The sequence below is a fragment of the Mixia osmundae genome (assembly GCF_000708205.1).
Source record: "Mixia osmundae IAM 14324 unplaced genomic scaffold scaffold_1, whole genome shotgun sequence".
NCBI classification, from domain to species: Eukaryota; Fungi; Basidiomycota; class Mixiomycetes; order Mixiales; family Mixiaceae; genus Mixia; species Mixia osmundae.
This window is the reverse complement of record NW_014575563.1, coordinates 90,456-116,000: the sequence shown is the minus strand read 5'-3', so window position 1 is coordinate 116,000 and position 25,545 is coordinate 90,456. Positions and strand designations below refer to the sequence as shown.

Genomic DNA, 25,545 nt, shown 5'->3' with positions numbered 1-25,545 from the left:
GTTAAAGGTCTTTGTCCACGTCAGTGCTTTGCTTGTCCGTTCATACGTCGGTCGTTAAGGTCGTGCCAGTCATGAGTACTTTGTCGGAGGCTGCTCATCGACAGCTCTGGCGAGTCGATGCCTTCATGTTGGTCACTCGAATCGAGATGGTCGAGCAACAGATTGATCTTGGCTTCGTACTCGCCACATCGCTGCTCGAGATGGCCGTTTTGTTGCTCGAGCCAGTCGATCTTGCCCTCTGCGGAGCGCAGGGCGTCGGCTAGACCCTTATCGCCGGAGCTGCGCTTCGATGCATCGAGCCCGCGATGAGACAGCTGCGAGCGCAGATCACTGTTGGCGTTGTGCGCCGCGTCGAGCTCGTATCGCAAGCTGGAGGTCGCATCCTGCAAAGTCTGTAATTCCGTCTGAAGTCGCTCGATCTCTTGCGCGCTTTCCTCGCGGTGTTGAGATAGCGCAGACTCGTGCTGAGATTGTAGGCCTCGCATCTGTGCTTGTAGTCTGCCATGATCGTCAACAGTACGCTGCGACTGTATTTGCACGTCTGCAAGCTGGCTTCGCAGGTTTTGAATCTGAGATTCGTACTCCGAAGTGGGGGTCTGCTGCGCAATCTGTGCTTCCAGCTGGGCATTCCGCTCCTTGTACTTCGACAGCTCATCCTTCATTCTGCGAAGCATTTTCTCGGTACCTTTGACGTAGCTGACTGCCTTAAGATGAGTGCCTTCAAGTTGGCGATGGCGTTCACCAAGAGCAGACAGCTCTTCTTCGACCTTTGCCGCGCGATCTGTGACATCTGCGTGAAGAGCAGATAAGTTGCGATGGGCATTCTCGCGATCGTTGAGGTGGCTCTCGAGTTCGATGATCCGAGCGTCAGCTTGTGCCTTCGTACCATTGCTTGGTTCGTCGGGGGAAATGCCATGATCAGCCATCAAATTCTGTAATAAGGTGACGCGACCGTGCGCCTCTTCTGCGTTCGCGCGGTGTTGCTCGGTCTCGAGCTCGCGCTCTGCCAGCGATTTGCGTGTCTGGGCTGCCTGTGTGAGTGCAGTCGCATGCCTTGCCTTCGTGGCCGCTAGCTCAGCGCGAGTAGCATGTAGCTGCGAGTCAAGCTCGATGTATTGCTGGCGAAGCACGTTGAGCTCCTTTTGAGCATTATCCGCTCGACCAAGGGATTCTTCGTGCAGCGACTTGAGCGATGCGGCTTCTGCTGCAACGGCAGAGATGCGAGCTTCGTGTTCGTGTACAGTCATGGCACGGCTTGCCATCTCGCGATGCGAGGTGACCAGATCAGTCATGTGGCTTGTGCTCATAGCAAGCATGGACTGATGATCGTTTTGCAGCGCGTTAAGCGCTCGCTGAGATTCCTCGTGTCGCGCCACTGCATCTGCAGCGTATGCTGTGCTGTTCTGCAACTCGGTCTCCAATTGTTGCACTCGGACATTTGCCTGAGCTAGCTCTGCGCGAGTCTTCTCCCACAGCGCTTCGAGTTCTGTAGCTCTGGCATTGGACGTCTCGACTGTGTTCTGAGCCTGCTGCACAGTATCGATGTACTTTTCGATAGTCTCATTGCGATCTGCGAGCTTTGCGGAGACCTCGGCATGAGAGGCTTCTAGACCGCGCGACGAAGACGTCAACATCGCAACCTGGGATTTGTGGTCGTGCAGATCGGTCTCGTGCTGCCGCAGCAACTCTTGCAATGTCTGGTGCTGCTGTGCCAGGCTGCTGTGTGAAGTCGTCGCATGATTAGCTCGCGTATCTGCATCGTGCGCGATATCCTCAGCTGTCAGACGAAGCTTTCTCTCGTTGTCAAGCTCGATCTGTAGCTGCTTAAGGTCGCGTTCGAGAGCATTTCGGGTTTGCACGGCCTCGATAGCTTTGCGCTCAACAGCAGCATTACGTTCGCGGTCGATTTTGTTGACATCGCCAGCCGAGCCAGACTCGTAAGACAAGGCTTTTGTACGGTAGTACGCTGCATCTTGTATGGCCGTCTCGCGTGCGCGCAAAGCCTCTGCTGTCTTGCGTTGTTCAGCTTCGACTCGTTCGTTTGCATGTGTCTGCGATCCATCAGCTCGCGATTCTATTCGGAATGAAGTCGCCTTACCTTGACTGATGCGAGTTCTTGGCGCAAAGCAAGGAGCATCTCGACAGCGCGAGCAGTGCTTCTGCTTTCACCGGGGGCAGATACGTCTTCATCGAGATTGGACGGATCCGTGACAAAGCCTCTGGCGGTGGCATCGCTCAATGCGGCTCGCATCCACTTGTCTTTGTTTCGAAGAGTTTCCAATTCGCGCGAGCTTGTGGCGACGGTAGACTGATTCGGGCTGTAGTAGAATGCATCAGCAGGGGGTGCCACCTGTGCAAGTGGCTGAGACTGAGTCGCGAATTCTTCTGCGCCTCTGTCAAGCCGGCTAGATGCTTGGTTCTGTACGCCATTCGGTAGACTGCGCTTATCGCCAGGCCGGGGGGAGGCTGAATGATTAGATTGTTCGCCACCACTACGATGACCGGTCTCGACAGAGGAGTCCTCTTCGGGCATAGCGCCTGGTATCGAAATGCTGCCTGCCTTCTTGGCGGTGGGTGATGTCTGCACTCTGCTCTGGCTTTGCTGGCTTGTGTAGCTCTGCGCGGATTCTTGCCGCTGACGGGCATAACTGCTCGAGTCTATGCTGGCAGTTCGACCCGTGTGGGCGGCTGCCGCAGTGGCAACGCCTCCCGCGCCGACTGCTGCGGCTCCTGCTATAGCAGCCGACGAGACAGCAGGCGGCAGACTAGCTTGTGTCTCGTTGGTCGTCGTTGTGGGCGATATCGTTCTGGACGGCGCAGCGCCAGGCACGGTACTCTTACGAGTAGCAGCGCTCTGGCTTTGACGCGAATTGTCAGGCGGATACTTGATCTTGCCTGCGTGTGGCCATGTCAGAGCGTCCGTAGGGTGCTCGTACTGAGGAGCTCACCAGTGTCCAAGACATGTACCAGTCCGGGGTCGTCGGCGCGTTGCGTCGTGTATGATTCGCCGCCGAGCACGAAGACCTTGTTCTGCCAGGTAGCCATAGCATGGCCTGATCTGCCGGAAGGCGCAGGCCCCATATTCTGGAACATGTACCACCGTTGATCTGCCCAGCGGGTCAGCACTGCAGGGAATCAAGCTCCGTAGGAACGCACTCGTTATCCGAAATGCTGCGAGATCTTCGAGATCTTTGCCGTCGACGCCACGACCGCCGAAGACGTACATGACATCGTCCACCAGCGTGGCAGCATGCCCTTCGCGAGGCACAGGTATATAGCCAATACAGGACAATTCTGTCCACTTTGTCGTGATTGTATCGAACGACCAGGTATCGTTGTAGTGATATTGACCGTCCGTGCCACCAAATCTGCACGAACATTGTTCTCACATTAAGCGGGGCTGTATGAAACGGAACAGTACGCACATATAAATGCAGTCACCGTGTGTGATAGAAGTATGACCAGTTCTGCGCGGTGGCGCCGACTCGATATCAGCATATCGTACTTCTTGCCATCGCGGCATGCCGGTCTTTACTGTATTGAGCTGGCGCTATTAGCGAAGGAGGCAAGCAAGATGGTCATACTGACAATTTTGCAGGTCGAAACTCCACATGTCATTGAGGAACTCTCCGTCATCTTTCTGGCCTCCAAACACGTAAAAGCGACTGCCAACCATGGCCGCCGCATGACCGTACCGTCCCTCCGGTGCCGGCCCAGCTACCTTGACACGCGTCCACTCGCGTGTGCTCAGGTTGAGCAGGTAAAGGCCATCGTCCTGTATATCGTCCGGCGATTGCTTCGTGTCACCGCCCCAGATGATGAGCACGTTGCCCACGCCCACGGAGGCATGACCCACTCGAGGCCCAGGAATCTCCCCTCTGGTCTCGACGAGCCCGACACTGAGGGTACCGGGCGCGCCCTTGTCGAGACCTGGCGTGCTAGTCGAGTTTGGATTGGCTTGCAAGACGTATAGATCGTTCTTGACTTGGTCGGCGACCAAGCCGCCAAAGACGTATATGTCGCCTGACCCTGGAGCAGCGAGTGGATTGACGGAGTGACCATAGCGAGGAAACGGCATTGGTGAGGGCTGTCGCGCGGTCGCTTTGGCGGCATTCGGGGGCGATCCATCTGGAAAGGGCGAAATGGGCAGCAGATGCAGCGATCGCTGAGACCAAGGATAGACAATACTAGGCGCGCCTTTGCCTTGCGAAGGTACTGCATTGCTTAGGGGTTTGGTCGCGTTGGCAGGTAGCGAATTGTATCCTGGCGCGCCAGGCTGACCGCCAACCGCGCCAGAGGGCAGGGCGGATTGTCTCGCGTACTGTGAGTTGGGCTGCATCATCTGGGCTGTTGGAGGACCTGCACCAGGCGGCATCGTGGCTCTATTGCTCGGGACACCGTTGCGTGCAGGCATGCCACCTTGACCAGGCAATGGGAGAGCACCCATCTGGGACGCGGAAGAAGGATGGCTGAGCGTTCTGCCGCCTTGCGTCTGGCTTGACGGGTTGCCCAATTGGGACACGACGTGAGTCGGCGGTGAAGCGGCGAGATCGTGGCTCGTCCGCGAGGCAGGGATGCCTGTGGTGTTGGCGTTGCTAGGAGGCTGAGCGGGCGCAGTATTGGCTGCAGAGGAAGGAGCACCGCCGCTCGTGTTGAGGGCAGACTCCTTCTTCTTCTTGGAGGAGAAGAATGACATGATCGTCGTCTGATCGCCCTGACGAGCTTCCTCCTGCTGGTCTGATCTGTCGCGAGGTCGTTCTCACGAAACGTTTGCCTGGCTTGTTACCTCGCCTCGGTGGGTCTATGCGCCGAGACTCGTAGCCTGGACTAGGCCGAGACTACGAATCTGTCACTTATGCGTTGTTGCTGCTTGCGTCAAATCGAGGCCGCAGAGGGCGCGGTGCTCGAGTGTCCCGAGCCGTATCGTGGAACGTCGCTGTTGGCTGCTCAACTCGCAGCCTGACTGACGCGCGTGCGGCGAACAAGAGCGGTGCCTGATCGAGACAGCTAGCTGCCCAGCTAGGGAGGTCGCCCTTGATGGTGCTCGTCCCTATCGAGGCGTCTAGTGACCTGCACAAGACAGAGGTCGCGCTCTCACGACAGTAGGTGAAGCCAGTCTTCTGGAGGCTGCGAGTGACGAGAGTGCGCTACCGTACAACGTTCGCCTGCTCTGCTTGCGGCAGTTCACGGCAGTCGACGCCTTTCGCAGGGCTCGTCTCGACGCGTGCCCGTCAACAAGAAAAAGCAACGTCGACGTGTCAGGCCTATCAGGGCGCTGCCAGCTTATGAGCCTCAAGTCGACCATCCGCTCGACAGCACGGCTCGCCGTCCTATCGGCAGATGCTACCGCTGTCACTTTTTCCCCGGTCGCCTCTTGCTCCTATGCACCCGTCGTACCGCCGATAATTTGCAAGGGTTTGCCGTCGCGCAGCCAGGGATGGGCCCCAAGACGGCATCTTCACGCGGTCCCGACGGTACGAGCAGCCGCTAAGGGTGCGCAACATGATAACACAGACGCGGGCAAGCGCTGCTCAGGTCTCGAATGACGCAATACTCATGTCCCAAGTACAGAACGCGGTCCAATGGCCACCTACGACGCTCGTGTGGCTGCAGGGCTATTGCGAGACGATGAGCATCAGCGCTCAATCATTGCAACATACCTCGAGCCACTTTGGAAGCGTCTGCAGACTTATCGTCCTACGCCAATACCCAAGCGCTCGCTCGCCGAACGCGCGCCAAAGACGCATGGCCTCGTGCGTCATCGCGCATCATCCTCTGCTTGCCCTCGTACTGACGTGGGCCGCAGTGGTCTCGCATATTCGGTGGAAGTACGAGTATGCGCTTACCCGGACCAGAGCCAGGTCTACCACCCTCGCTTTACCTTCACGGCGACGTCGGCTGTGGCAAATCCATGCTCATGGACCTGCTCTTTGCATGCATACCTGCTCATCTGTCACACGATAAGCGTCGGATCCATTTTCATGCCTTCATGATAGACGTTCACAAGCGCCTTCACGCTCTCGGGGAAGCTGTAGGTCATAAGGCAGGCGATCTTGTCGTCCCCGTCGCCCGCGAACTTGCCAGAGAGGGCAGGATATTCTGCTTCGACGAATTCCAAGTGACCGACATTGTGGACGCGATGATCCTCCGGCGACTCATCGAGACGATGAACGCTTATGGCGTCGTGTCCGTCATGACTTCGAAGTGAGCCGTTCCCACCGCCGGCGCCCATCGAGCGCACTGACACATATTCAAGCCGACAGCCGCGCGATCTTTATAAGAATGGAATACAGCGACAAAGCTTCATGCCCTGCATACATCTCATCGAGGAGAAATTCGATATCGTCGATCTGGATTCGAATACAGGTACGCTCTGCTCATACGCGTTCCACACGCGGCCGCCTTGCTCATGATCATGCCAGACTATCGCAAAATCCCGCGGGCTCTCTCAAAAGTATACTTTGACCCAATCTCACACGAACATGAGCGAGAAATTGAGAAACTCTTCGAGGGTTTGACCGAAGACGAGCCCGTCGTGCGTCGGCGACAACTAGATGTGTGGGGTCGGAAGCTCTACGTGCCCGAATCGACCAACAGAGTCGCCAAGTTCACCTTTGCGGACCTCTTCGCTCACGCGCTCAGCTCAGCGGATTACCTTGAGATCACCAAGAAATTCGAGACCATCTTTGTCGTTGACATACCCAAGCTCACCTTCAATCAACGAGATCAGGTATTTTGCTGACGTTGTCTGCGTTCCCATGGCCGCTAGCTGACGCTCCTCGATAGGCTCGTCGTTTCATACTGTTTATCGACTCGGCCTACGAGTCCAAGACAAAGTTGTTTTGCCTGTCCGAGGTGCCCATCACAGAGATCTTCAGCGATCGGAAAGATACACACGATGAGATCTCAGATGCTATGCGAGCGGCCATGGACGATCTAGGACTGAATGCCGATCAGATCGGTGCGAGTTCTATCTTTTCAGGCGAAGAGGAAATCTTTGCCTTTGCAAGGGCGGTCTCGCGATTGTCCGAGATGGGCAGTGCTGCGTGGTCGGGACAGGACGGACGACATGCAGAAATTGCACTGGGCGCAAGTGATATGCCAACAACATGACGTAATGCAAATGCTCTATTGGCGTGCCTTGTCCCGGCGCTTCTCGCGCTTCTTCGTCCTCTCGAAGGCTTTCTCCTCCGCTCTCTCGTCTTGCAATCCAGCTGTAATTTTGGCAATCTGCATGGTACGCTCAGCAAAGTCCGAAGAGATGGGAATGTACTTACCTTTGAGCGATAAGCGTCGTCTTTTGACGCTTTGATTTTTGCTTTCTCCCCGGCAATGAAGCGATTGTCCTTGCGCAGCTCGCGGATGGCGCCCTTGCGTTCTTTCTTGTACAACGCCTTGAACTTGCTCTCTGCCGCTCGGGCAGAGTCGGGGTCGAACGCACGAGTGCCCCCGCCACCCTCTTCGAATTTTGGTATGTGTGACGGTATCGGTATGGGCTTGTGGCTTTGCAACCGCAATGGCCTGCGATCGGCTGCAGCGTGCTTCAGCATCCGTCCCACTGCACTTGATGACTCCTCGACGCGAGTCTGCTTGTCGAGTGAGCCTGAGGGTCCTTAGCGAGCGAGAAGCAAGATGGTCACCTTCAGAGCGCCTGATGGCAGCTCGGCGGCAGCCTGCTCGAGCAAAGCTTGTGCTGATCCGAAGAGTTCCACGAAAGCCGGATTGTCGACACATTGCAGCATACAGCTTACGATGACACTGCTGACGCTTGCCAGAAGGTCTGTTTGATCTCGGACAGTGAATTTGCAACTTGACTGCAGGAGGCGTGATGCATCTAGACCGTCGCTGAGACGCTCCGGCAGGCCAGTAGAGGGTACCGCGAGCGCTTTGACGTTTAGACTGTCTATATCGAGAGCAGGAAAACTGCCTGGAACACTGAGCTGAGAGTATGCGGCCGGTGAGAGGATGGCGAGAGCGTATAGCAGGAAGTTGACTACTTCTGGGATAACACGCTTTGAGAAGCTCTCGTACTGGAGAGCAGTGCAGCTAAGTGCGAGACCCATCGCGAGATCTTTGATAGATCTGACGCGGCATTGCGACAGGACTTGACAGATATAGAGCAGTGCAGGCGCGCCAACCGGATGACTCAGATCTGACGTCGACCAGATTGCAGCAATTAAACGGAGCAAAGTCAACTCAGCGGAGCCAGGCCAAGTTTTTGCGCTGAGCACGAGCGGTCCTGTTTGCAGTCCTCGGACGAGGTTCTTTTGCATGAGAGCGAGCTTGCTGATGAAGAACGAAGCGCCCGTTTGAGCGTATGCTTTGCAAAGCGCAGCGATATGAGGCGTCAGGATATCGATTGAAGCATAGTCTGGGGGTTCCCGTGCTGCCGAATATAGCACGTGGTCGATGAGTACGCCTAAGAAGACTTGCAACCTGAGCGGGTTGTCTTTGTTCAGACTGGGATGGTACAATGTCCTCGCCCGCGAGGCGACAAGATCGATCTCTTCTGCTGACGGATCCTCGATGATCTCCATGAGCTCGTCGTGAGATGCCGGCAGTTCGAAGCTGAACGGTACTCTCTGCGCATCCGACGAGGACACCTGCAAGATCCTTTCGCTAGGCGATTTGGTAGCAACTAATGCAGCTTCTGGACCTTCCTCCCGGGCAAACTCGTCATCAGAGAGCAAACCGTCGATGCTCAAGCCTTCGTCCTGTCGACTAGCTGAGTCATCATCGCTTGCGCTCTCCGGGTCGAACGCGTCCTTGCCGGTAATTGGATGAGCTGTCTCCCCTTCGTCGATGGCCGCGTGCGCCGAAGCAAGACCGTGCCCCAGTCCAAAGTCATCGTCGTCGGACAAATCGTCCGCTTGAGGTGCACGTTTCGTTGACGCTCCACCGGATTGCTGGTCGATATCAGGCAAGCCTTGCATACGTCTGAGTCGGGCTGCTTCAGCCTTCTCGAGCGCTTCTTTTGCTTCCAACGCTTTCTCTTCTTCGGTCTTGAGGCGATTCGAAGGCTTTGCCCTCTTTTCAAACGCTAGCTCACGAACGTAACGGTCATATTCGTCCTCGTCATCGCCGTGCTTGCGCTTTTTACTGATGGGTACTGCATTTGAGGATGTTCCTGTCGTGTTCTTGATCAGCGGCCGCTCGTCTTCGTCCGATGCGTCAAGATTGAGCAGTCGCTTGAGCTCGTCAATCGTGTCGCTGCTGGACTTTAGCTGACTCCCTTCGATCTCATCCTCTGCCACAGACGAAGCCGTATCGGACTCGTCCTCATCTTCGTCCGATCCATCAGGCAGGGTCGCTTCTGCAGCACTGTCGGGAGGTGCGCGCTTTGTCAGGCCAAGTAAGCCTCTGAGGTCGTCTAGTTGCCCGTCGAGCTCGATCCTAGCATCGTCATCGTCTTCCTTTGCAGCTTGCCGTTCGCTCTATATGCACGCTCAGCGAGCCTCACGTGAGGTGAAGCTCGTGCGTACCTTGTACATCTTACTTTTGGCGATGACTTCCTGCATGACTTCTGCTTTTGTCTTGCGACGGTCTTGATCCTCCTCTCCCGCGGGAGGCAGGCCTTGCTCGTCGGCAAAAGCAGTAGAGAGCGATTGACCATAATGAGTGAGCGAATCGTCTTCCTCCTCGATGTTGAAGCCGGAGCCACGACCCGATCGCTCGGCCCGTCGTTGCGATTCGAGCTTGAATCGCTCCATGGCCTTCTCTTCTGGCGTCAGATGAGGATTATCCTCGCCAAACCGACGATCAATGACGGTGCCTGCTCTGCCGCGACTCTGTAGCTCTGGCAGGAGCGTCTTCTTCCTCTGCATGGTTCGTGTCAGCATACAAGCAAGGCCAGTATGACGGCACGGCTGACGTTCTCAATGCCGACTTGACGAGAGACGGCAGGGCGACCGAGTGCGCCTTTGATCTTTCTGCCCAAAACCTCATGCTTCTGCTTGGTGACTTTGACGTCAAACTGATTGAGCTCCGAGCCGATCTCCTGCCTTCTGTCTGAGCACATGCAACAGGCTAAGCCAGCCGACACACGGCAAGTTTACGATTTCTGTACTCTAGATCTGTCCGCTTGCTTTCAGCGGCTGACGACGTCTTTCGCTTCTTGTTGCTGCCCGTCGAGTTGTTGCGCTGCAGGCCTGACTGTCGCAGGGCAGCCTTGAGCTGTGCAAGCTGGGAGCCGCCCATCTCGAGTCCTCCTTGGGCGCTTGGGCACGTCAATTTTTCGCGTGTTGCTCTGAGTTTTGGACGTGTGACGCAACGCTACTGAGCCTACTGGGCCCCGAGCTCAGGCCTCAGGGAGCTGACCAGGCTGCGGTCACCCATCCTGTCTGAATGGTATTGCTTGGCACGCATCAACCACTTCTCGAGAATCTCATCGTCAGCAGGTAAAGCCGAGCGGTAGCAAAAGTACCAACGGGCTGTGGCTCTCAGAGGATCCAAAGACACAGCAGAAGATACGCCCTTTCGACAGCAACAGCGCCGCTACCAGGACGCCTGAGCTCAGAGATTGAAGAACGACGTCCTCCATCCTGTCAAGGATCGAGACCGATGTGCCCAAAACCATCCGAGCGAGATCTCTGCGTTTGACAAGGCACAAGCGAGTCCGTCGAAAGCAGCAGCGAGTGGGAAAGTTGCGTCCGCATCGCACGCCTGTCCGAGCGATGCATGCTTCCCTGCACACCCTTGCCAACGCACTTTTGCGCGCATTGATTTGCCTGAGCGATGCAGAGGATTGTTCTCGTTTCGCCTCTCTACTCATCCGACCGGCCAAACGGATTCAAAGGGTCCACTGTAAGAAGCTCTTCTATGCAGACCACCGCATCAATGAAATCTGAAACGGGAAACGGTCAGCTCGAGGCGCGTCATCGCAATGTTACGACGGCCTCTTGCTGAGCTTGCTGGTGTGTGTGACTGCTGCCCTACACGACGAACCTCATCTGCAGTTATGAAGCGAGACCGACAGTCCCAAGCTATACCAAGTAATAATGTGCAGGACGTCCTCGACAGTGTTCATGTTGGCTGCTCCCAAAACCAACGCACTAGCACATGGGATCCCACAGCCAGGAATACGCGACATCTTTCAGACACATCCTTGCGCCATTGGACGCAGAGACTTGAGAGCAGACGCTCGGAGCTGGATCTGGAAGGGGATTCCCTGACGCTCCATTGTTATCTCGCTCTAGTGCCCTGCTCGACGCGATTTGCCTGTCCTGCAGGCCAATGAAGAATTCCGTCATGAGCGATCGTGGCACTCTCGCACGAGTGCGCAGCAGCGATCTCGGTCCTATGCTCGGTGGCAGGTGCACTGACGACAGACTTACTCCATCGAATGGCTTTGACACGCAGAGCTGTCCTGAGGGCCAGCAAGTCGAACACGTGCTGCAGAAGCCCGTGCCAGTGAGAGCCATCTGGACCATCTTGGGAAACCTCTGGCTGAAGGAGATGTGAATGGCTACAAAACCGATACGCCGGGCAACTGCGACGGCTCTGAAGAGATGGCAGCCGAGGCAAATCACCAAGATCATGGCGGGTAGGCGCTTCAAGCCTGCTTCTCGATCATTGCTGACCGTGGGACATGCATGTAGAGAGCTGGTGGCAGTCGAGCGCCTCGGTCCTGACTGTCAAATCACCCACAAGCCGACATACAACAGCTGCAAGGTCAAGCACTTCGATCATATCGAGAGCTCCTACGCCAATACCACCTCATCTGAGTAAGTATCTCCTCGTCGCTGATCTTTGTCACAGCCTCGATGTGTATAGCATTGCGTAAGGTCTGACCGATGATGGCACTCGATAGGCTCGGACGTCAGACGACTGACTGACAGCGATATGTACACGCTGCCTGCAGTCCGGCGCTCAGCGCTCAGTAGCATTGAAGTTAGATTCGCGTGTCCTGCAAGCGTTCTTGTCGTCGCGCTTGCCGTCCATCTCGTGGAAGGGCAGGCAAGTGGGGTGGATGCAGACGCAGACTTGAACGGGCGTCTGTGCACGAGCGCAAGCGCAGCGAGCCGACCTACGGTATCCACGGCGCGGCGGCTCATCAAATTGCCATCATGTCGGGGTTGTCATCATTGTCATCTCATTCGCCTTCACTGGATCGTCTGAGCTCAGGAACCCCGATCGATGCGCCGGGAGCTGTCACGTCAACCGACAGACCGCGAGCAAGCAAGCGACCTAGAACTTTCTCCATATTCGACAAGACCGCTGCTACTATGGGCGATCATCGTCATCTTGCCTCTCTCCTCAATCCGAGCATCCGCCGTAGAGCAACTTCGGCCAGCTCCTCAATGCCTTCGCATCTCATGGAAACGCTTTCAAGTGAGCACGTCAACGGTCCCAGCTTCAGAGACGAGGACCGTGCCGCTGGTCTGTCCGCGGGAACAACGAGAGAGCGTTGGTGCTCTGCAGTGCCAGACGTACCCATCCCGCAAGGTCAGTGCAATCGCGTGCTATATGTGTAATATGTTCATGGAGGGCTCTTCAGATTTCCCCGGCTCAGTCAGTCGCCGGCTGTGCTGACATCACGAAGAGCGTGCTGACGCGCGGCGGCAGGACCTTTTGCGCGCTGTGACGGAGCATGCAGGCCAACATTATAGAGAGCAAGATCTCATGACCTCCCTTGCACCGCTCGGCAAATCGCGCCAGCCAGTAAAGGTGCTGCGCGATCGAGAGATTTGGATGACGAACGCGCTCGACGGCAGCGCTCTCATCGCGCTAGGTATGCCAGCCTCCCTTTACCGACATGCGGCAAGCTTATTCGACCAACAGGCATGCTTGCACAAGAGCTCGCAGCTTACAAGGCAGCAGAGATTGTCGGCTCGCCATACGAGCAATACAGCGAGCGTAGGTCATCACGACGATAGCACTGCTTTCCTCGCTCGAGCCATGGCAGCTCCGTAGCCCAGCACTAGACACGGGCAGGGCGATAGTGGAGGTACCGATATGCAGCACCGCCAGTTGCGTCGTCGACTTTGACGCGAAAGCCTTTCAGCCGGCGTACTGCGGACCACGGCACGCGATCAGCGCAGCTCGCGCGTCACGATGGTCACCCACAGCAGTCGCGTGATGTCAATGGCGATTTATCATCGTCCGAATCGTAGAATGCCCCTACCGCAGGATCGGTGCCGGATTGCCATCTATCCCTTGCAAATACAGCTGCCCGTCGAGGATTAGCCGGCACATACGTCCGCGTGCGCAGAGCGTGCACACCTTTCAGCGGGTTACGAGAGCTAAGTGCAGCCGTTCGATCGTATTCTGTAGCTTGTCCAGCATCTGCCTCTGTTGTGGTAGTTAGCGATTGTAGATACATGCAGGACTAAATTTACTCGGATGAGGTCGACGTGCGGCAGGTCCAGATTCGAATTGGAAACGATGAGGAACCGCTCGCTCAATGACATAGAGATCGATAGACATCTTCGACATGGGAGCTGGCGGTAGTGAAGGCGAGGGGGACATCTCTTCCTCTGATCGTTGATCGTACTCGAAGATATCGTCGCTGTGCGCTTTCTTGACTTTCGGACGTGCTGCCCTCAGCACGGGTAGCGGAGCCGGTGCAAGTGATGGATAGGATTGATCGGGTAGCATGTGCGTGACAGTAGGTAGCAGAGCTGGCGACAAGATCGGCTTGATCTCTGCTGGGGGATGTGCGCGAGGTTTGACGGCCACGCTAGGGCCAGCCTGGGCGATAATGGCAGGAGAGCCCGCGCTCTTGATCTTCTTCGCTGGCTGCTTGGCTGCTGGGCTGGCTGCTACGTTTGTCCGCATCAGTGCGGAAGCGTAAGGGGCCAAGCGTAGCTTGCCTTGGTGAACGACATCACTCGGAGGCGTATCAAGCTCTGAATGTGCTCGCTTCCGTTGGCTACTCGGACCAGCGTTCTGCGCCTCCCAATGAGGCGTCTGACGCATATCAGGATCAATCAGCGATGGCAGTTCCTCGCTGTCTTCATGGCTGCCTTTCTTGGGCTGCGACGATTTGTTCGCGCGCTCGGCTACCCCAGGACCGGGCTTGACCATGTCGTTCTGATGCGCACAAAGTAAGCTCAGAGTGAAGATAGCTGAGAGCATACGAACATCTGCGAGGAAGGTTGAGCGTTTGAGCGTCATCTGACGACCGAATTCCAACTCTTCTGGCGTATCGATGTTCTCCTGACTGGTGTCGCCTTCTGTGAGGCCTAGTAACTCTGCCGGGCGAACAATAGGGCTGATCGCGTCTTCCGAGGCCGCGCTGCCGCCTTCGAGAAAGCGGTGAAGCAGCCACAAAAAGGCGTGTGACCTTTGCGCGGACGTTATCGTGAAGATCGAGCTAGTCCGCCGCGGGCCGATGAGTCACGATCCGATCTCGCAGGAAGGCGAACTCACTCTTCTGGCCGGAACAGATCACCGAGCTTAAGCCCAGCTGGAAAGTATTTTTCCGAGACCCACTGGCCTTTCGGTTAGCTATACAAAAGGCGCATGAGCGGGCAGGGCGTACGACGGACTCGGTGTTGAGCAAGAAGATGAGCTCGATGACGCTCGTTGGTGGACGATGACCGGCTGCGGCGCGCATGGCCACTTCGCGCAGATTGGCTGGGGGCGCTGCACCCTTTGCGCGCTCTGATTCTAGTGTGGCGGCCTTGAGCTGCGTTTTGAGCCTCGGTGTATCCTGGAGATGCTTCGCAGTGAAGTGATCGATCTGGAAGGCCGGTATGGGGTGATATGTTCGCATGAGCGTCTTCATCTCGTGGTAGACTGCAAGACGGATCAGGAGCGCGTGGTCAGTCTGTGATCGTTTAGGCAGCGCAAGGAGGATGACTTGCAGGCCAGGGTCGTGTTGATCCTGCCTACGTTGAGGAGCAAGCCCGTCTTGCCGAAATTGACAGCAAAGTCTTGTGACTCGGCCATCTTGTCCTTGAGTGTCTTTGTCGCCTTTGGAGAGTTACAGATGCAGTCAAGATACAGCTCGGCAAAGGACCAGGTGCGGTCTGTGGGAAAGAGCGCTGTGTTGAGATCTGCATAGCTGGGCGGGGTGAAGCGGAAATGGACGTTGCTGAAGATCTGGGCGAGGAGGTCGAACTGGATGTCGTGTCGAGTGAGGGCTTGGCCATCTGCCTGATGTCGTCGTGATCAGCTCAGACACGAGCACTGTTCATGCAGGAGTGCACCTTCTTGACAGCCTGCCCACAGACCGAGACTTATGAGCACGCCAGCACGCAGAGGCATGAGCTCGAGCAGACGTACGAGTAGCATTGGGAAATCAGCTTGGTCTGCTCGCTTGGCGGTCTTGCGCTTGGCAGGCGAGACACCGGACGTTGTTCCCTCGGGGCTTGCCATCCTGTCGTGCTCGTCCGGCTCTGTCGACTGCTGGCCGGCTCGCTCCAACACTGCAGGCCAATCGGTGTCGACCGTCACCACCGTCACCGTCACGCGTCACGTGTCGCGATCTGTCCCAGACTGTCGACTGTCGACTGTCCTTGGCCAAAGGGTGAATGTTCCGGACGACAGCGACTGCCGCAGCTGCCGGCGCTGCTCGTTCGGCGCAACAAGATGACTCGGACAGATTCGAAGAGCTCCCGCCGGATCCCAAGCCTGCAAGCGCAATAGCATCACCGACTGAACCTCGTCAGGAACTCAGAGTACGCACGCCGATGGACCCGCCCGTCAGACTGGGCTGATGCATTCTCTCTATGAAGGCAGCTATAGACTACAAACTGTCTGGCAATGCAGCCTTTGCTCGCTCTAGCTGGGCGGAAGCAGCAGACGAGTACCGACTCGGCCTCGCCAGCCTGCCTGCTCGTCCTGTGCCACGCAGGAAGCTTGATCCTACAAGTGGCCAGCCTGTCACAGCCCGAGCGAGCGACAAGATCAGACCAGAGCGAGTCAGGCCGCCAAAGAGGCGAGATCCGCCGCCTACGCCTGATCCTTGGTCTGCCGAGCCGTCCAAGCTCGATAGCTCAGACGAAGACTCAGACGACAAGCAAGACCCCAATCTCATACCAGCGCCTGCCGTTGAGCCCATCGAGGAGGAAGAGGTCCCGCCGGAAGCAGAAGACATCAAGCAGCTCCGCGCCGTCCTCAATGGTAATCTCGGTGCGAGTCTCATGAAGATGGCAAGTCGCCTGGCTCACACCTCTCGATGATCACTGACTGCTTCTCGTCTCACGACAGAGTTGCGACAAAGAGGCAGTAGAAGCGCTCACTGATGGCAAGTGTTATGCACTTCCTGCTGCACGTCCCGACTCATAAGTGCATTTGACGCAGCTCTCACTGACGATCCTAATTATGTCAAAGCACTCCATCGGCGCGCAATGACCAACGAGCGCATTGCAGGCTGGTCGGGCTATTCTGCAGCCCTCGAAGGTTCGTTGTGTCAGCAGCATGGTCTGCAAGCCTGACAGAATCAGCAGACTGGAGAAAGCTATCCAAGTTGTCCAAAGCGCCGCCCTCGTACACTCACATCCAGCGTCTCCAGAAGCTGTCGGACGAGGCGAGGGACAAGGAGACAGCAGAAATGATGACCAAACTCAAAGGTCTCGGCAACTCTTTCCTCGGCAAGTTCGGTATGTCGACCGACAACTTCCAGTTCGTCAAGAACGAAGACACGGGCGGCTACTCAATGAATTTCAACCAGAACGCACGAAAGTAGATATGAGAATGACGACAGCTTCTGTTGCTTGTAAACACCAATGCCATCTGATCATGCTTCCTCTTCATCGTGCTCCACAAATTGCTGCGTCGCTTCGTTGTACGATCTGCCCAGCTCGCCGTACTCGATCTGGTCCTCTTGACTGAGCAAGGGAGGCGTGAAAGGTGCGTCGCGCTTGCCATGCGCTCCGGCATACTCAACAGGCACAGGCTTGAATTTGTTCTCGTCATCTAGCTCACCCCAGACCGATGTGGTGCTCTTGAGCAGCCGATGAACCTCGAGCTGTCGTCCGTGTCTCGGTTGGCTTGCCAATCGCTCGCGCCAGCAAGTCGCCGCCGTTCTGTCCTTCAGTCAGACGGTGCGAATGCAACGAGGAGTAAACATACACAAGTATTTGAAAAACAGTTGCCATCCAGAGCAGGAGCAGTGGCTTGAGAGTGTCCGGAATCATCTTGAAAGGTACCTTGAGGATGGCATGCTCTGCCGCCAGACCATCGATAGCAAGGTCGTGATGACGGACGGGCTCAAAGTCTTGCTCGAGAGGCGCGGACGGTCCCTTGCCGAGCAGTGGACTTGTCGTCTCTGGCTCGACGTAAAGTACAACGCCGAGCGAGGTGGCTGCCTCTTGTAGATGAGTCTGACCTGACAGCAAACGCAAGAGACGGTTTGCTCCTTCGTTCAGAGCTTGCGTTGGTACGACCTTGGCCTGTATAGCTTCCATCGGCGCGAGCCCAACCGACAGAGAACCTCTCGTATAAGTGACCGTTGCAGCGGTAATTAACGCCAGAGCGACAAAGCTGAGTACGAGGGACACGACCGACGCGATTCGGAGTGCACGAAGGCCGATGAAACGTTGCTTCGCTGGGGCTCGTGTTCGGAGGACAAGGGAAACGACGATGAGTACGACCGAGATGAACAGGGTGGCAGTCATGGAAGCAACGACGCCTGCTGGTGGCAACAACCACATCTTGTCCGTCAAGGTGCCCTTGACGGCGAGCATATCGAGCAGTGTGAAGAATGCCGTCAATCCGGTCGACTCAGGATCATGGCCCGCCACTTCGTTACGATGGCTCGTCGTCGATGGTATGAAAATAGCAGCTAGCACGAGCAAGCCGAGCACACAGGCGGGCGAGAGAATCCGAATCGCATCGCATAGTCGAGTGTATCTGCGTCGATGATCTTGCGGGTGCTTGAGACCGTTTAAGTCTGCAGTCCAACCGTAGACAGTCTGCATGATGAAACCCCAACAGACAGGGAAGCATGAGAGGGATGGACACTGGTAGGGAAGGCTATTTCACGAAGCGGGCTTTCAAAAAGCCTTGATCACGAAGCGCGGGTCTTTCAAAAAGCCTTGACGCGTAACGCTCGTCGCGATAAATCGATGACGCAACGACGCACCCGCTAGCTAAGCGACATGCTGTCCTCGACGTGGCTTCTGGCTGGCCTCTTGGCGAGTGCGCATGCGGCACCGCGCCTCGGTCCATCGAACAATGGTCTTACATTCCAGTCGCCAGACCGGCTCGCGGACGAGAAGCAGCTGGTTTCCGTCAAGTTGGCCGTCATGAGCCAGTGCCCAGACGCACAGATCTGCGAGCAAGTTTGGGACAAGACGATCCCAAAGGTAGCAGACAAGATCACGCTCGAGCTCGTGTACATCGGCAAGCTCGATCAGAGGTCCAAGTACGGCGTCAAGTGCATGCACGGCGAACTCGAATGCGCGGGCAACATCCAGCAGCTCTGCTTTGCGAGACATTTCCCCAATTACAAGGAATGGTGGCCCTTTGTCAGCTGTCAGAACTACGGCAGTCTCAAGAACGTAGGCACCGAATCTGTCGCACGATCTTGCGCAAAGGTGGCAGGCAAGGATTGGGACGCTGACGGTCTGGCTTCATGCGCGTCCGGCGAACGCGGCGCGAGGCTCCTGCGCGAGTCTGTGAGGATCGCAGAATATCTAGGGGTGGAGTAGGCCAGTCGCTTCTTGGTCAGTCATCATGCTCATCTCGATCCGCAGGAAATCGTGCTCTGTTTTGCTTAACGATCGCGTCATCTGCATTCACGACGGCACATGGAAGTCATGTAGCGAGGGTCACGAGGTCAGTGACTTCGTGCGCCAGGTCGAAGATGAATACCGGCGCATCAACGCATACGATCACGAAGCTTAGCAAACGACCTATTCAGTATCCCGACCTTGTCACTCCTGCTCTTAGTTCGTTGTATTGTGCTCAGGAGATGTACATGTCTCGCTTTAGCTTAGTGCAAGCATGTTCGAGTCTAGGCGGCCACGTTCTTGCGCACTGATAGTGTCAAGATGAGCTGCATCGCCTTTCAGCATGTAGACTGATGGCATTTCACGAAACTGACCGATTTCACGAGCAGGTAGAAACGCTCCTTGCTCATGAACAGGAACGCATTGGTTAGAACGCTCTGAAGGAGCTTCGTACTGATGCCTCGATAAAGACCCGCGGGACCTTCGGACTGGATGATGCTTGTGATACCGTGAAATGTAGACTTGTAGCTCCTCCCTTGCGCTTGACCAGATTGCATGCGTGACTTGACGGTGAGCCCTGAGAACATGTCAGAGATGCTGCATTGGCGTCCGCAAGAGACTCACATGGATAGGTGAACCCGGTGGATACTGTCTCGCATGCATGAGCTCTGTTCCTGATAGCGTAGAGACGACACATACATAGTTTAGACAGCGCTCCGAGCGCGAAAAAGTCAAGGTCAGTCAGGGGCAATGCAGCCAGTGGACTGCCTGTGGCGGATTGGCTCGCCTTTGCCGCACGTCTTGTCAAGAGGAGGTTCTTCATCTGCTCGAAAGCGGTATAGCTGATTATCGGATTGGCAACGAGCAAGAGCGCAGGCCCTAGTCCATTGAAGAGCGCCCCAGGACCGTCAGTCTGAATGATGTGCTTCAGTGTGGCCGCAAAGCCAAGCTTCTTGACCATGACGGGTCTGCCTGTCTTTGGATCGCGCGCGTCTGCCTTTTGAGGATCAGACACTGTCGTCCTCACGGTTTGGCGGGTGTTGATGACCCTGTGCGTCGGTCAATGGCGATCTACCGTTCCAAAGTCAGGCGTACCATATCGGATTCGAGATGATTGACGTCGCTGAGCCTGCCAAGCGTAGTATGATCGTCAGTATGGCTAATCGCGCCAGGAATCAGCGCGTACCGGCTAAGAAAGAGGCGAGGATGCTTTCGAGCATCGACAAGCTCGCTGCCGCGCTAGTGATTGAGCTCCTCTCGCGCTTGGCCTTGTAGTTGGCGATGAGGGTGCGCGACTCTTCGTAAAACGCATAGAATGCGCCATTAGTGACTGCAATTGCTAGCAATGACGACGAGAGTCCGTCGTATAGGCCTGCGATGCCTTCTTTCGCTACGAACCGTCTGATGCTGTCGAGCGTCGTCTGTGAGAAGACATCAGCGTCGACGTTGCGCGCATTGAAGCTGGCTCGCCTCCCCAGGATGTCGCTTCGTTTCGACTTGAGCGCGTGTACTGACACTGATGAGCGGATCTTCGTGACAGAAGCTGTCAACAAGCAGTCACAGAGGTCCTGAAGCACGTACACGTGATCGCCATGGCTACACAGCCACCGGCTGCACCGGCTGCCGCATGGACAAGTGATTCGCTCATGCCGCAAGGCCCGTCTCAAGCCGGCGAGCTGGGCTTGCTGTCGTTCGTTAGCCGGCGAGACGCGCGCGTTGATAGTAACCGGTGGAAAGGAGTTCCATGACCTGCAGGCGCAGCGCAGTGGCGAACTAGATTGCGCCTTTTCCGCAGCGACGTGCCACTGCTAGACCCAGGAAGTACCCCGCTCAAGTACTATCGGTCACAGCCACCAGGCCCACCGCTTCTCATCACATCGCGGTCCCTCCAGAGGGTAGTCAGCCGAGCGCCTCGCCCATCAGTGCTTCGGCTTGGCCCAGCCTGGATTGAGCATGGTCAATGCTATACCGCCCATCAAGGGTGCGTATCCGTCCTGCTGAAGCTCTGCGCGAATAGCTGACTGGCATTTACGTTTGTCTCTCGCTTTGCTGCGCTCACCTGATGACGACATGGCCATCCACCGCTTTCCTTGCGCTATGGCCTCGCATGACATTGCTATCATCCCACTCTGCTCTCTTTGCATCACTGGTCGCCGGCCGCTCAGAGGACGAGTGCGTATAGCCTGTGGGAGCAGCTCGTATCCGAGCTTATGCCTGTGCGCCGTCACGCAGAACGACGCAACAGGTGGGCAGACGCGCCAGCACACAAGACGGCAACGGCAGTCAATCGAGTAGCCAGGCACGACCACGAGATGGCGGTAGTGAAACTCCGCCGTCAATGATGTCGCCCATGCAGATTGACGAAGCTGCCCTTGACGACAACGCAGAGTCCTCAGAGTCCTCACGAAGACCGAGGACTTCATCAAGTGGCGCTAACAGCCCCAACGCACGAAGCCAGACCATCACTGCCTCAGATGGCCCGCTCACCTATGGTGTCAGTCGGGCTACACGCATGCTTGCCAGCGTATTGATCATCTTGCGCAATCACAGAAAATCAACCAGCATCCTGCAAGGTCTCATTTGGCCTCTGCGCCGTTCAGTGTCGGTGTGAGCGAGGACAAGAACAAAAAATGTCGCCGAACTATGGAAGACGCGCATTCGTTCATCTATGATTTCGCCGGCGTCAGAGGCCAGGGCTACTTCGCCATCTTTGATGGTCACGCGGGCAAACACGCTGCAGAATTCTGCGGTGCTCATTTCCACGAAGTATGTGCCCCTCAAAGGCAGCGTCGGCCCTGTTGAAGTAGAATTTTGCAGTACTTGCTCAGCGAGATCAGCAAGAAGCAGGACGAGACAGTGCCTGATATGCTCAATTCGAGTTTCACATTGGCCGACAAGGAGCTATCCACACGTGCTGCCGAGAATGGCACACATTCCGGCTGTACTGCGGTGGCCGCATTTTTACGAATTGAGACCGAAGATGGCAAGCCAGTGCCAGATGATCTGGATGCCGAACCGCCACAAGATAGCGTCGATGGGCTGCTAGACGATGACGCGACGCCTAGCGCTAAGCCTCGGCGGTTTGGCGACGGCGTACACAGGGACAAGTTCAGAAGCTTCATTGGCCGATCCAGCTCAGGCCGGCAACTTTCTTCGGGCGATGCTGCGACCGAGGGCAGCAGTCAGCCCGCGGCCGAGAACGCGCTGGCCGGAAGGAAGCGCACACTTTACACAGCTAATGTCGGCGATGCGAGAGCGGTGCTTAGGTGAGCAGCAGAGCCTACGCTAGCATAGTATGACTCACTTTGGTCTTGCGAAAACAGTCGCGGCGGTCGAGCGATAAGGCTCACATACGACCACAAAGGTAGCGATATGCAGGAAGCCAAGCGAATCACAGATGCCGGTGGCTTCGTACTCAACAATCGTGTCAATGGCGTTCTCGCCGTAACACGTTCGCTGGGCGACTCTTCTATGAAGGAATTCGTTGTTGGGGCGCCATATACGACAGAGACGACCTTGGGAGAGGAGGACGAGTTCCTGATCATTGCTTGCGATGGTGTAAGCTTGTATGCCGTTCGTCGCAGCATGTCCTGATAAGACCGCAGCTATGGGACGTATGCGAAGATCAGGCGGCAGTTGACCTGATCAAAGACATCCGCGATCCACAAGACGCTTCCAAAAAGCTTCTCGAGCATGCTCTCAGTTCCTTCACGACGGGTACGCTACTGCGCGCTCTTTGCTCCTGTGCTAACTTCACTGGCATCCCACAGACAATACCACCGTGCTCGTAGTCCGGTTATCGTAACGCAGAAATGTACCAAAAGCCACGAAGCAATGTATTCGACTACAAAGATTTTGCATCAAGACAAGCCTGATAAATAGTCCATCAGCGCTTCGATGATGTCTCGTTGCTTGACCGGCTCTAGCGCTTCGTTCGGCTGTGCTGCAAAACCATTGGATGGCTTCACGTCTTCTGCAGACCCGATATTGTCGCGATATTCTTTCAACACGTCAACGACGTCGGCGAATGCCATATCCTTCCGGCTGAGGAGCAGACGGACATGCTCTTGTATCTGCAGAACGAAGAACGATGTCAGCGTTCATACATGCATGGAAAAATTGGGTAGACTCACCCCGTCATCTTCCATGACAATCCAGGCAATTACATAGTCAACCAGCTGGAGTGTGAAGAGACCAGCCTCGAGACGTCTGAAATACTCGTCGTCCTCGTCATAGTCGAGCCCTTCTGCCTGTAAAGTTCGTCTTTCACTCGCTAGCTCGCCTTCCCGACTCTTGACGCGATCTTGTGCCGTCTCCCTGAGCTCGAGCAAGCGGTCGACTTTCTCGTAGCCATCCTCGACAAATTTAGCGAGCAATCGTAACCGCGATTCGGACTCAGATGCCAGATTACTGAGCAGTGAGTTGAGTATGCCGAGGATATGCTCGTCGTCTTCGGCGCCAGACGACTCTGATGCCTTTCGTTTGCCAGTTCTGCTCTTGCCCATAAAGGCCGAAAAGAGCGTTCTGAGGCCCAGCGCTTCGACAAAGCGTTCGCACGATGATATTCCAGCTTCGCCCGACAAGGCATGATCAAGCACTTTGATGGACCGTGTGCGAGCGAGCATCTTTTGTCTGTGCAGGCGCATTGAATCAGCAACAGGAGGCACTGCTCGATATCGACGAACTTCATGAGCAGCACCATTAGCTCGACGCCCTCGCCTTCGAGAAATCGCTGCTTGATCGTTGTCGTAGCGAGGGCCGAGCACAGAATATCAAAGACGTTCTCCATAAACTCGAGCTCTTCTGCGCCTTTGGGATCACGCTTGCGATACGCCTGCTTGCCACTTGAGCGTGCAGTGCAAGCTATGTATAGTAGACGCACCGAAAGCGTGGTCAGGCAGACGTCGACGCCGTCCAGGGCACCAAACCGTTGCCTGATGGTATCGTCGCCCGTACTGAGCAACATGGAGAGGATTTCGGCCGCATAGAACCGGATCTGCTCCAGATCCTTCGTCGCTTTCTGCTGTACTTGCTGCAACAGCCAAGCGAGCAGATCTGTAGTCTTAGTCAATCGTAGTGCAAGGCCCTCTGTTGCGGACAGGAGGTTCTCGAACAGACTGAGCGCGTGGTAGACCCCGTTGCGCTCGGTTTCGTCACCCAGATCTAAGCGTCGGACGTTCTGAGTAAGTAGCTCGAGAATAGAGCACTTGACGAGCTCGTCTGCGAGGGCTTTGACGGCTAGCTCGGCCTGAAGCCCGACCGTACTCTCTTCGCCATCTTCGCCCTCGCCCACGTCCTCGTCCGTAAGCTCCTCGAGGATAGTGATGACTGCGATACTGATGTCCACGTTCTCATCTGTCAGTGCCGAGTCAGCCGTTTCGTGTCAGCGATCCGTAAAACGCAAGCAACGCACGAGATAGCAAGTCCACGAGCGTCGAGATGATACCGAGCTTGATCAGCTCAGGGTAGAAGGAGCCAGGGCTCTGAGTAAGCAGCAGGAGAGCGTGTAGCGCTGTGTCAAGCGCGATCTCTGACTCGACGAATCTGCAGTACAGATGAGCCGGCCAAGTCAGTGCAGTCAACGAATGACTTGCTTGTGAGGATTGCCTGCAAATTTGGCGCGCATCTCGACATTCTTGGCCACTGCCTTCTCGAGTACGGAGACCATCTTGCGTAAGCCTTGTAGTGTCATTGCTGCCTCGCTGGGGTCTCTATCGTCGTCCATGATCTCGAGAATCTGCTTCTGTTCGCTCGTCAGACCTCCGCCGAAGAAGCGGCCATCTGAGTCCTCTTCGGTGAAGTAGTCTGCATCGTTGCCAGGCGCAAAATCATCCCTCTCTGCTTCGTCGTCTGAGCCATCCTGCACGGTCGCCGCTCGCATCTTTCCCTTGATGTCCCCAGACTTTCCGACAGCAACAGTAGAGGCAGTCGTGCTGCCGTTGGTCGTAGTCGTGCCATTCGGCCTTCGTGATGCATTGAAGCGCTCCAGTTCCTCTGCGAGTCTCATGTGAGCTTGCGCCCAAGTCGCATGGGCACGAGTTGCTTGCCTGCCGTCGGGGCACTCGAGACGAGCTTGCGCTTCAGGCCCGAAGCCGGCGCCGTCGGTATCTGCGCTCTCAGGAGTGAGCTGACACAATCAAGGCGGTGAGTGAGCCAGCCTGCCTTGAAGAGTGCATCTAGATCCATGTCGGCAGTCTGCAACAGCTGTAGCGACGTAGCGCTTCGAGGACGCGTCGAAGTCAATTCAACTGATAGACATACAGGCCACGCTACATGATTCCCAACGCTCAGCACTCGTGGCAGGACGAAGATGCAAGATTCTGCAAGGGAACTGCTCGATGTGCCACAAAAGTTCATCAAAGAGGGCACGCAGGTATGCGCCAGTCGACGACACGCTGTGCGATCGCTGAAAGGCACGTCGCCAGTTCATGAACAGGTGTACCAAGCCAGACCAAAAAGGTCGTCAACTGCTGTTCTAGAGCCAAGGTGCATGGCTCAAAGACGGACAACAGAGTATCTCATGATCTCAAGAGCCATCGGCGTCGGCTTTCTCATCATGGGCTTCATCGGTTTCTTCGTCAAGCTGGTGCGTGCCGGCAAGGCTGTGATCGTCACCACGTCAGAGCTCACCGACTTGGCCTGTCTGACAGATACACATCCCCATCAATTCCATATTGGTGTACGCGTGGAGTCTCTCCACAGCGACTGCTTACATACTCACCCTATGCGCCTTGACAGTGGAGGAGCATAGCTGGCCACGACGGCGTAGCAACGCGGCATTGTACCTCATTTCGCGCGCCCAACTGTACCGCCATGCATGTTCGTGTCGCTCGACAGCTTGGCTGGATGCTGCAATGCCCAACATCGCGTCTTGCAGGCATCTACGTCGAGCGTGCTGGCGTTTGACGTCGCCTCAGTTCGGCCA

At 56.2% G+C, this 25,545-nt stretch overlaps 12 protein-coding genes across 12 annotated transcripts; 6 read left to right on the top strand and 6 right to left on the bottom strand.

Moving 5' to 3' along the window:
* Positions 1–20: 20 nt before the first annotated feature.
* On the bottom strand, positions 21–4,696 carry L969DRAFT_14069 (uncharacterized protein; the record flags this gene model as incomplete). Its single annotated transcript, XM_014714860.1, has 6 exons — positions 21–2,051; positions 2,099–2,895; positions 2,949–3,107; positions 3,157–3,368; positions 3,426–3,534; positions 3,589–4,696. The coding sequence occupies 6 exons, from the start codon at positions 4,694–4,696 to the stop codon at positions 21–23; spliced, it is 4,416 nt and encodes a 1,471-aa protein (XP_014570346.1).
* A 527-nt stretch (positions 4,697–5,223) lies between these two features.
* On the top strand, positions 5,224–7,363 carry L969DRAFT_113509 (uncharacterized protein). The gene is made up of 6 exons (XM_014715018.1): positions 5,224–5,520; positions 5,572–5,753; positions 5,807–6,204; positions 6,257–6,366; positions 6,423–6,730; positions 6,787–7,363. The coding sequence occupies exons 1-6, from the start codon at positions 5,286–5,288 to the stop codon at positions 7,111–7,113; spliced, it is 1,560 nt and encodes a 519-aa protein (XP_014570504.1). The 5' UTR covers positions 5,224–5,285; the 3' UTR covers positions 7,114–7,363.
* On the bottom strand, positions 7,129–10,197 carry L969DRAFT_91325 (uncharacterized protein; the record flags this gene model as incomplete). The annotated part of the gene is made up of 6 exons (XM_014715017.1): positions 7,129–7,230; positions 7,278–7,586; positions 7,641–9,434; positions 9,483–9,818; positions 9,872–9,997; positions 10,045–10,197. 6 exons carry the CDS (start codon positions 10,195–10,197, stop codon positions 7,129–7,131), a joined length of 2,820 nt encoding a protein of 939 aa, XP_014570503.1.
* A 1,050-nt stretch (positions 10,198–11,247) lies between these two features.
* On the top strand, positions 11,248–13,135 carry L969DRAFT_68364 (uncharacterized protein; the record flags this gene model as incomplete). The annotated part of the gene is made up of 7 exons (XM_014715016.1): positions 11,248–11,409; positions 11,508–11,542; positions 11,598–11,723; positions 12,017–12,444; positions 12,497–12,510; positions 12,565–12,730; positions 12,781–13,135. 7 exons carry the CDS (start codon positions 11,248–11,250, stop codon positions 12,873–12,875), a joined length of 1,026 nt encoding a protein of 341 aa, XP_014570502.1. The 3' UTR covers positions 12,876–13,135.
* On the bottom strand, positions 12,920–15,321 carry L969DRAFT_91323 (uncharacterized protein; the record flags this gene model as incomplete). Its single annotated transcript, XM_014715015.1, has 10 exons — positions 12,920–13,011; positions 13,066–13,167; positions 13,222–13,290; positions 13,338–13,760; positions 13,812–14,031; positions 14,083–14,314; positions 14,371–14,432; positions 14,483–14,739; positions 14,808–15,099; positions 15,229–15,321. The coding sequence occupies 10 exons, from the start codon at positions 15,319–15,321 to the stop codon at positions 12,920–12,922; spliced, it is 1,842 nt and encodes a 613-aa protein (XP_014570501.1).
* A 112-nt stretch (positions 15,322–15,433) lies between these two features.
* Positions 15,434–16,743, top strand: L969DRAFT_83679 (uncharacterized protein). Its single transcript, XM_014715014.1, has 5 exons — positions 15,434–15,623; positions 15,681–16,097; positions 16,156–16,192; positions 16,249–16,347; positions 16,395–16,743. The coding sequence occupies exons 1-5, from the start codon at positions 15,477–15,479 to the stop codon at positions 16,631–16,633; spliced, it is 939 nt and encodes a 312-aa protein (XP_014570500.1). The 5' UTR covers positions 15,434–15,476; the 3' UTR covers positions 16,634–16,743.
* L969DRAFT_20777 (uncharacterized protein) lies at positions 16,685–17,867 on the bottom strand (the record flags this gene model as incomplete). The annotated part of the gene is made up of 2 exons (XM_014714944.1): positions 16,685–16,973; positions 17,020–17,867. The coding sequence occupies 2 exons, from the start codon at positions 17,865–17,867 to the stop codon at positions 16,685–16,687; spliced, it is 1,137 nt and encodes a 378-aa protein (XP_014570430.1).
* Positions 17,868–18,047: 180 nt separating this feature from the next.
* Positions 18,048–18,795, top strand: L969DRAFT_100400 (uncharacterized protein; the record flags this gene model as incomplete). The annotated part of the gene is made up of 2 exons (XM_014715013.1): positions 18,048–18,595; positions 18,645–18,795. The coding sequence occupies 2 exons, from the start codon at positions 18,048–18,050 to the stop codon at positions 18,793–18,795; spliced, it is 699 nt and encodes a 232-aa protein (XP_014570499.1).
* On the bottom strand, positions 18,752–20,403 carry L969DRAFT_113147 (uncharacterized protein). The gene is made up of 8 exons (XM_014715012.1): positions 20,202–20,403; positions 20,091–20,149; positions 19,807–20,041; positions 19,716–19,749; positions 19,320–19,669; positions 19,245–19,268; positions 18,995–19,197; positions 18,752–18,946 (listed from the first exon to the last, which is right to left on the bottom strand). The coding sequence occupies exons 1-8, from the start codon at positions 20,266–20,268 to the stop codon at positions 18,905–18,907; spliced, it is 1,014 nt and encodes a 337-aa protein (XP_014570498.1). The 5' UTR covers positions 20,269–20,403; the 3' UTR covers positions 18,752–18,904.
* A 324-nt stretch (positions 20,404–20,727) lies between these two features.
* Positions 20,728–22,425, top strand: L969DRAFT_14059 (uncharacterized protein; the record flags this gene model as incomplete). The annotated part of the gene is made up of 7 exons (XM_014714859.1): positions 20,728–20,792; positions 20,853–21,114; positions 21,171–21,386; positions 21,438–21,886; positions 21,944–22,178; positions 22,226–22,337; positions 22,391–22,425. 7 exons carry the CDS (start codon positions 20,728–20,730, stop codon positions 22,423–22,425), a joined length of 1,374 nt encoding a protein of 457 aa, XP_014570345.1.
* A 55-nt stretch (positions 22,426–22,480) lies between these two features.
* On the bottom strand, positions 22,481–24,806 carry L969DRAFT_100397 (uncharacterized protein; the record flags this gene model as incomplete). The annotated part of the gene is made up of 8 exons (XM_014715011.1): positions 22,481–22,693; positions 22,754–23,252; positions 23,306–23,454; positions 23,503–23,975; positions 24,034–24,164; positions 24,215–24,614; positions 24,668–24,728; positions 24,783–24,806. The coding sequence occupies 8 exons, from the start codon at positions 24,804–24,806 to the stop codon at positions 22,481–22,483; spliced, it is 1,950 nt and encodes a 649-aa protein (XP_014570497.1).
* An 87-nt stretch (positions 24,807–24,893) lies between these two features.
* On the top strand, positions 24,894–25,526 carry L969DRAFT_91316 (uncharacterized protein; the record flags this gene model as incomplete). The annotated part of the gene is made up of 5 exons (XM_014715010.1): positions 24,894–24,993; positions 25,046–25,079; positions 25,133–25,206; positions 25,271–25,299; positions 25,359–25,526. The coding sequence occupies 5 exons, from the start codon at positions 24,894–24,896 to the stop codon at positions 25,524–25,526; spliced, it is 405 nt and encodes a 134-aa protein (XP_014570496.1).
* Between the last annotated feature and the right edge of the window lie 19 nt (positions 25,527–25,545).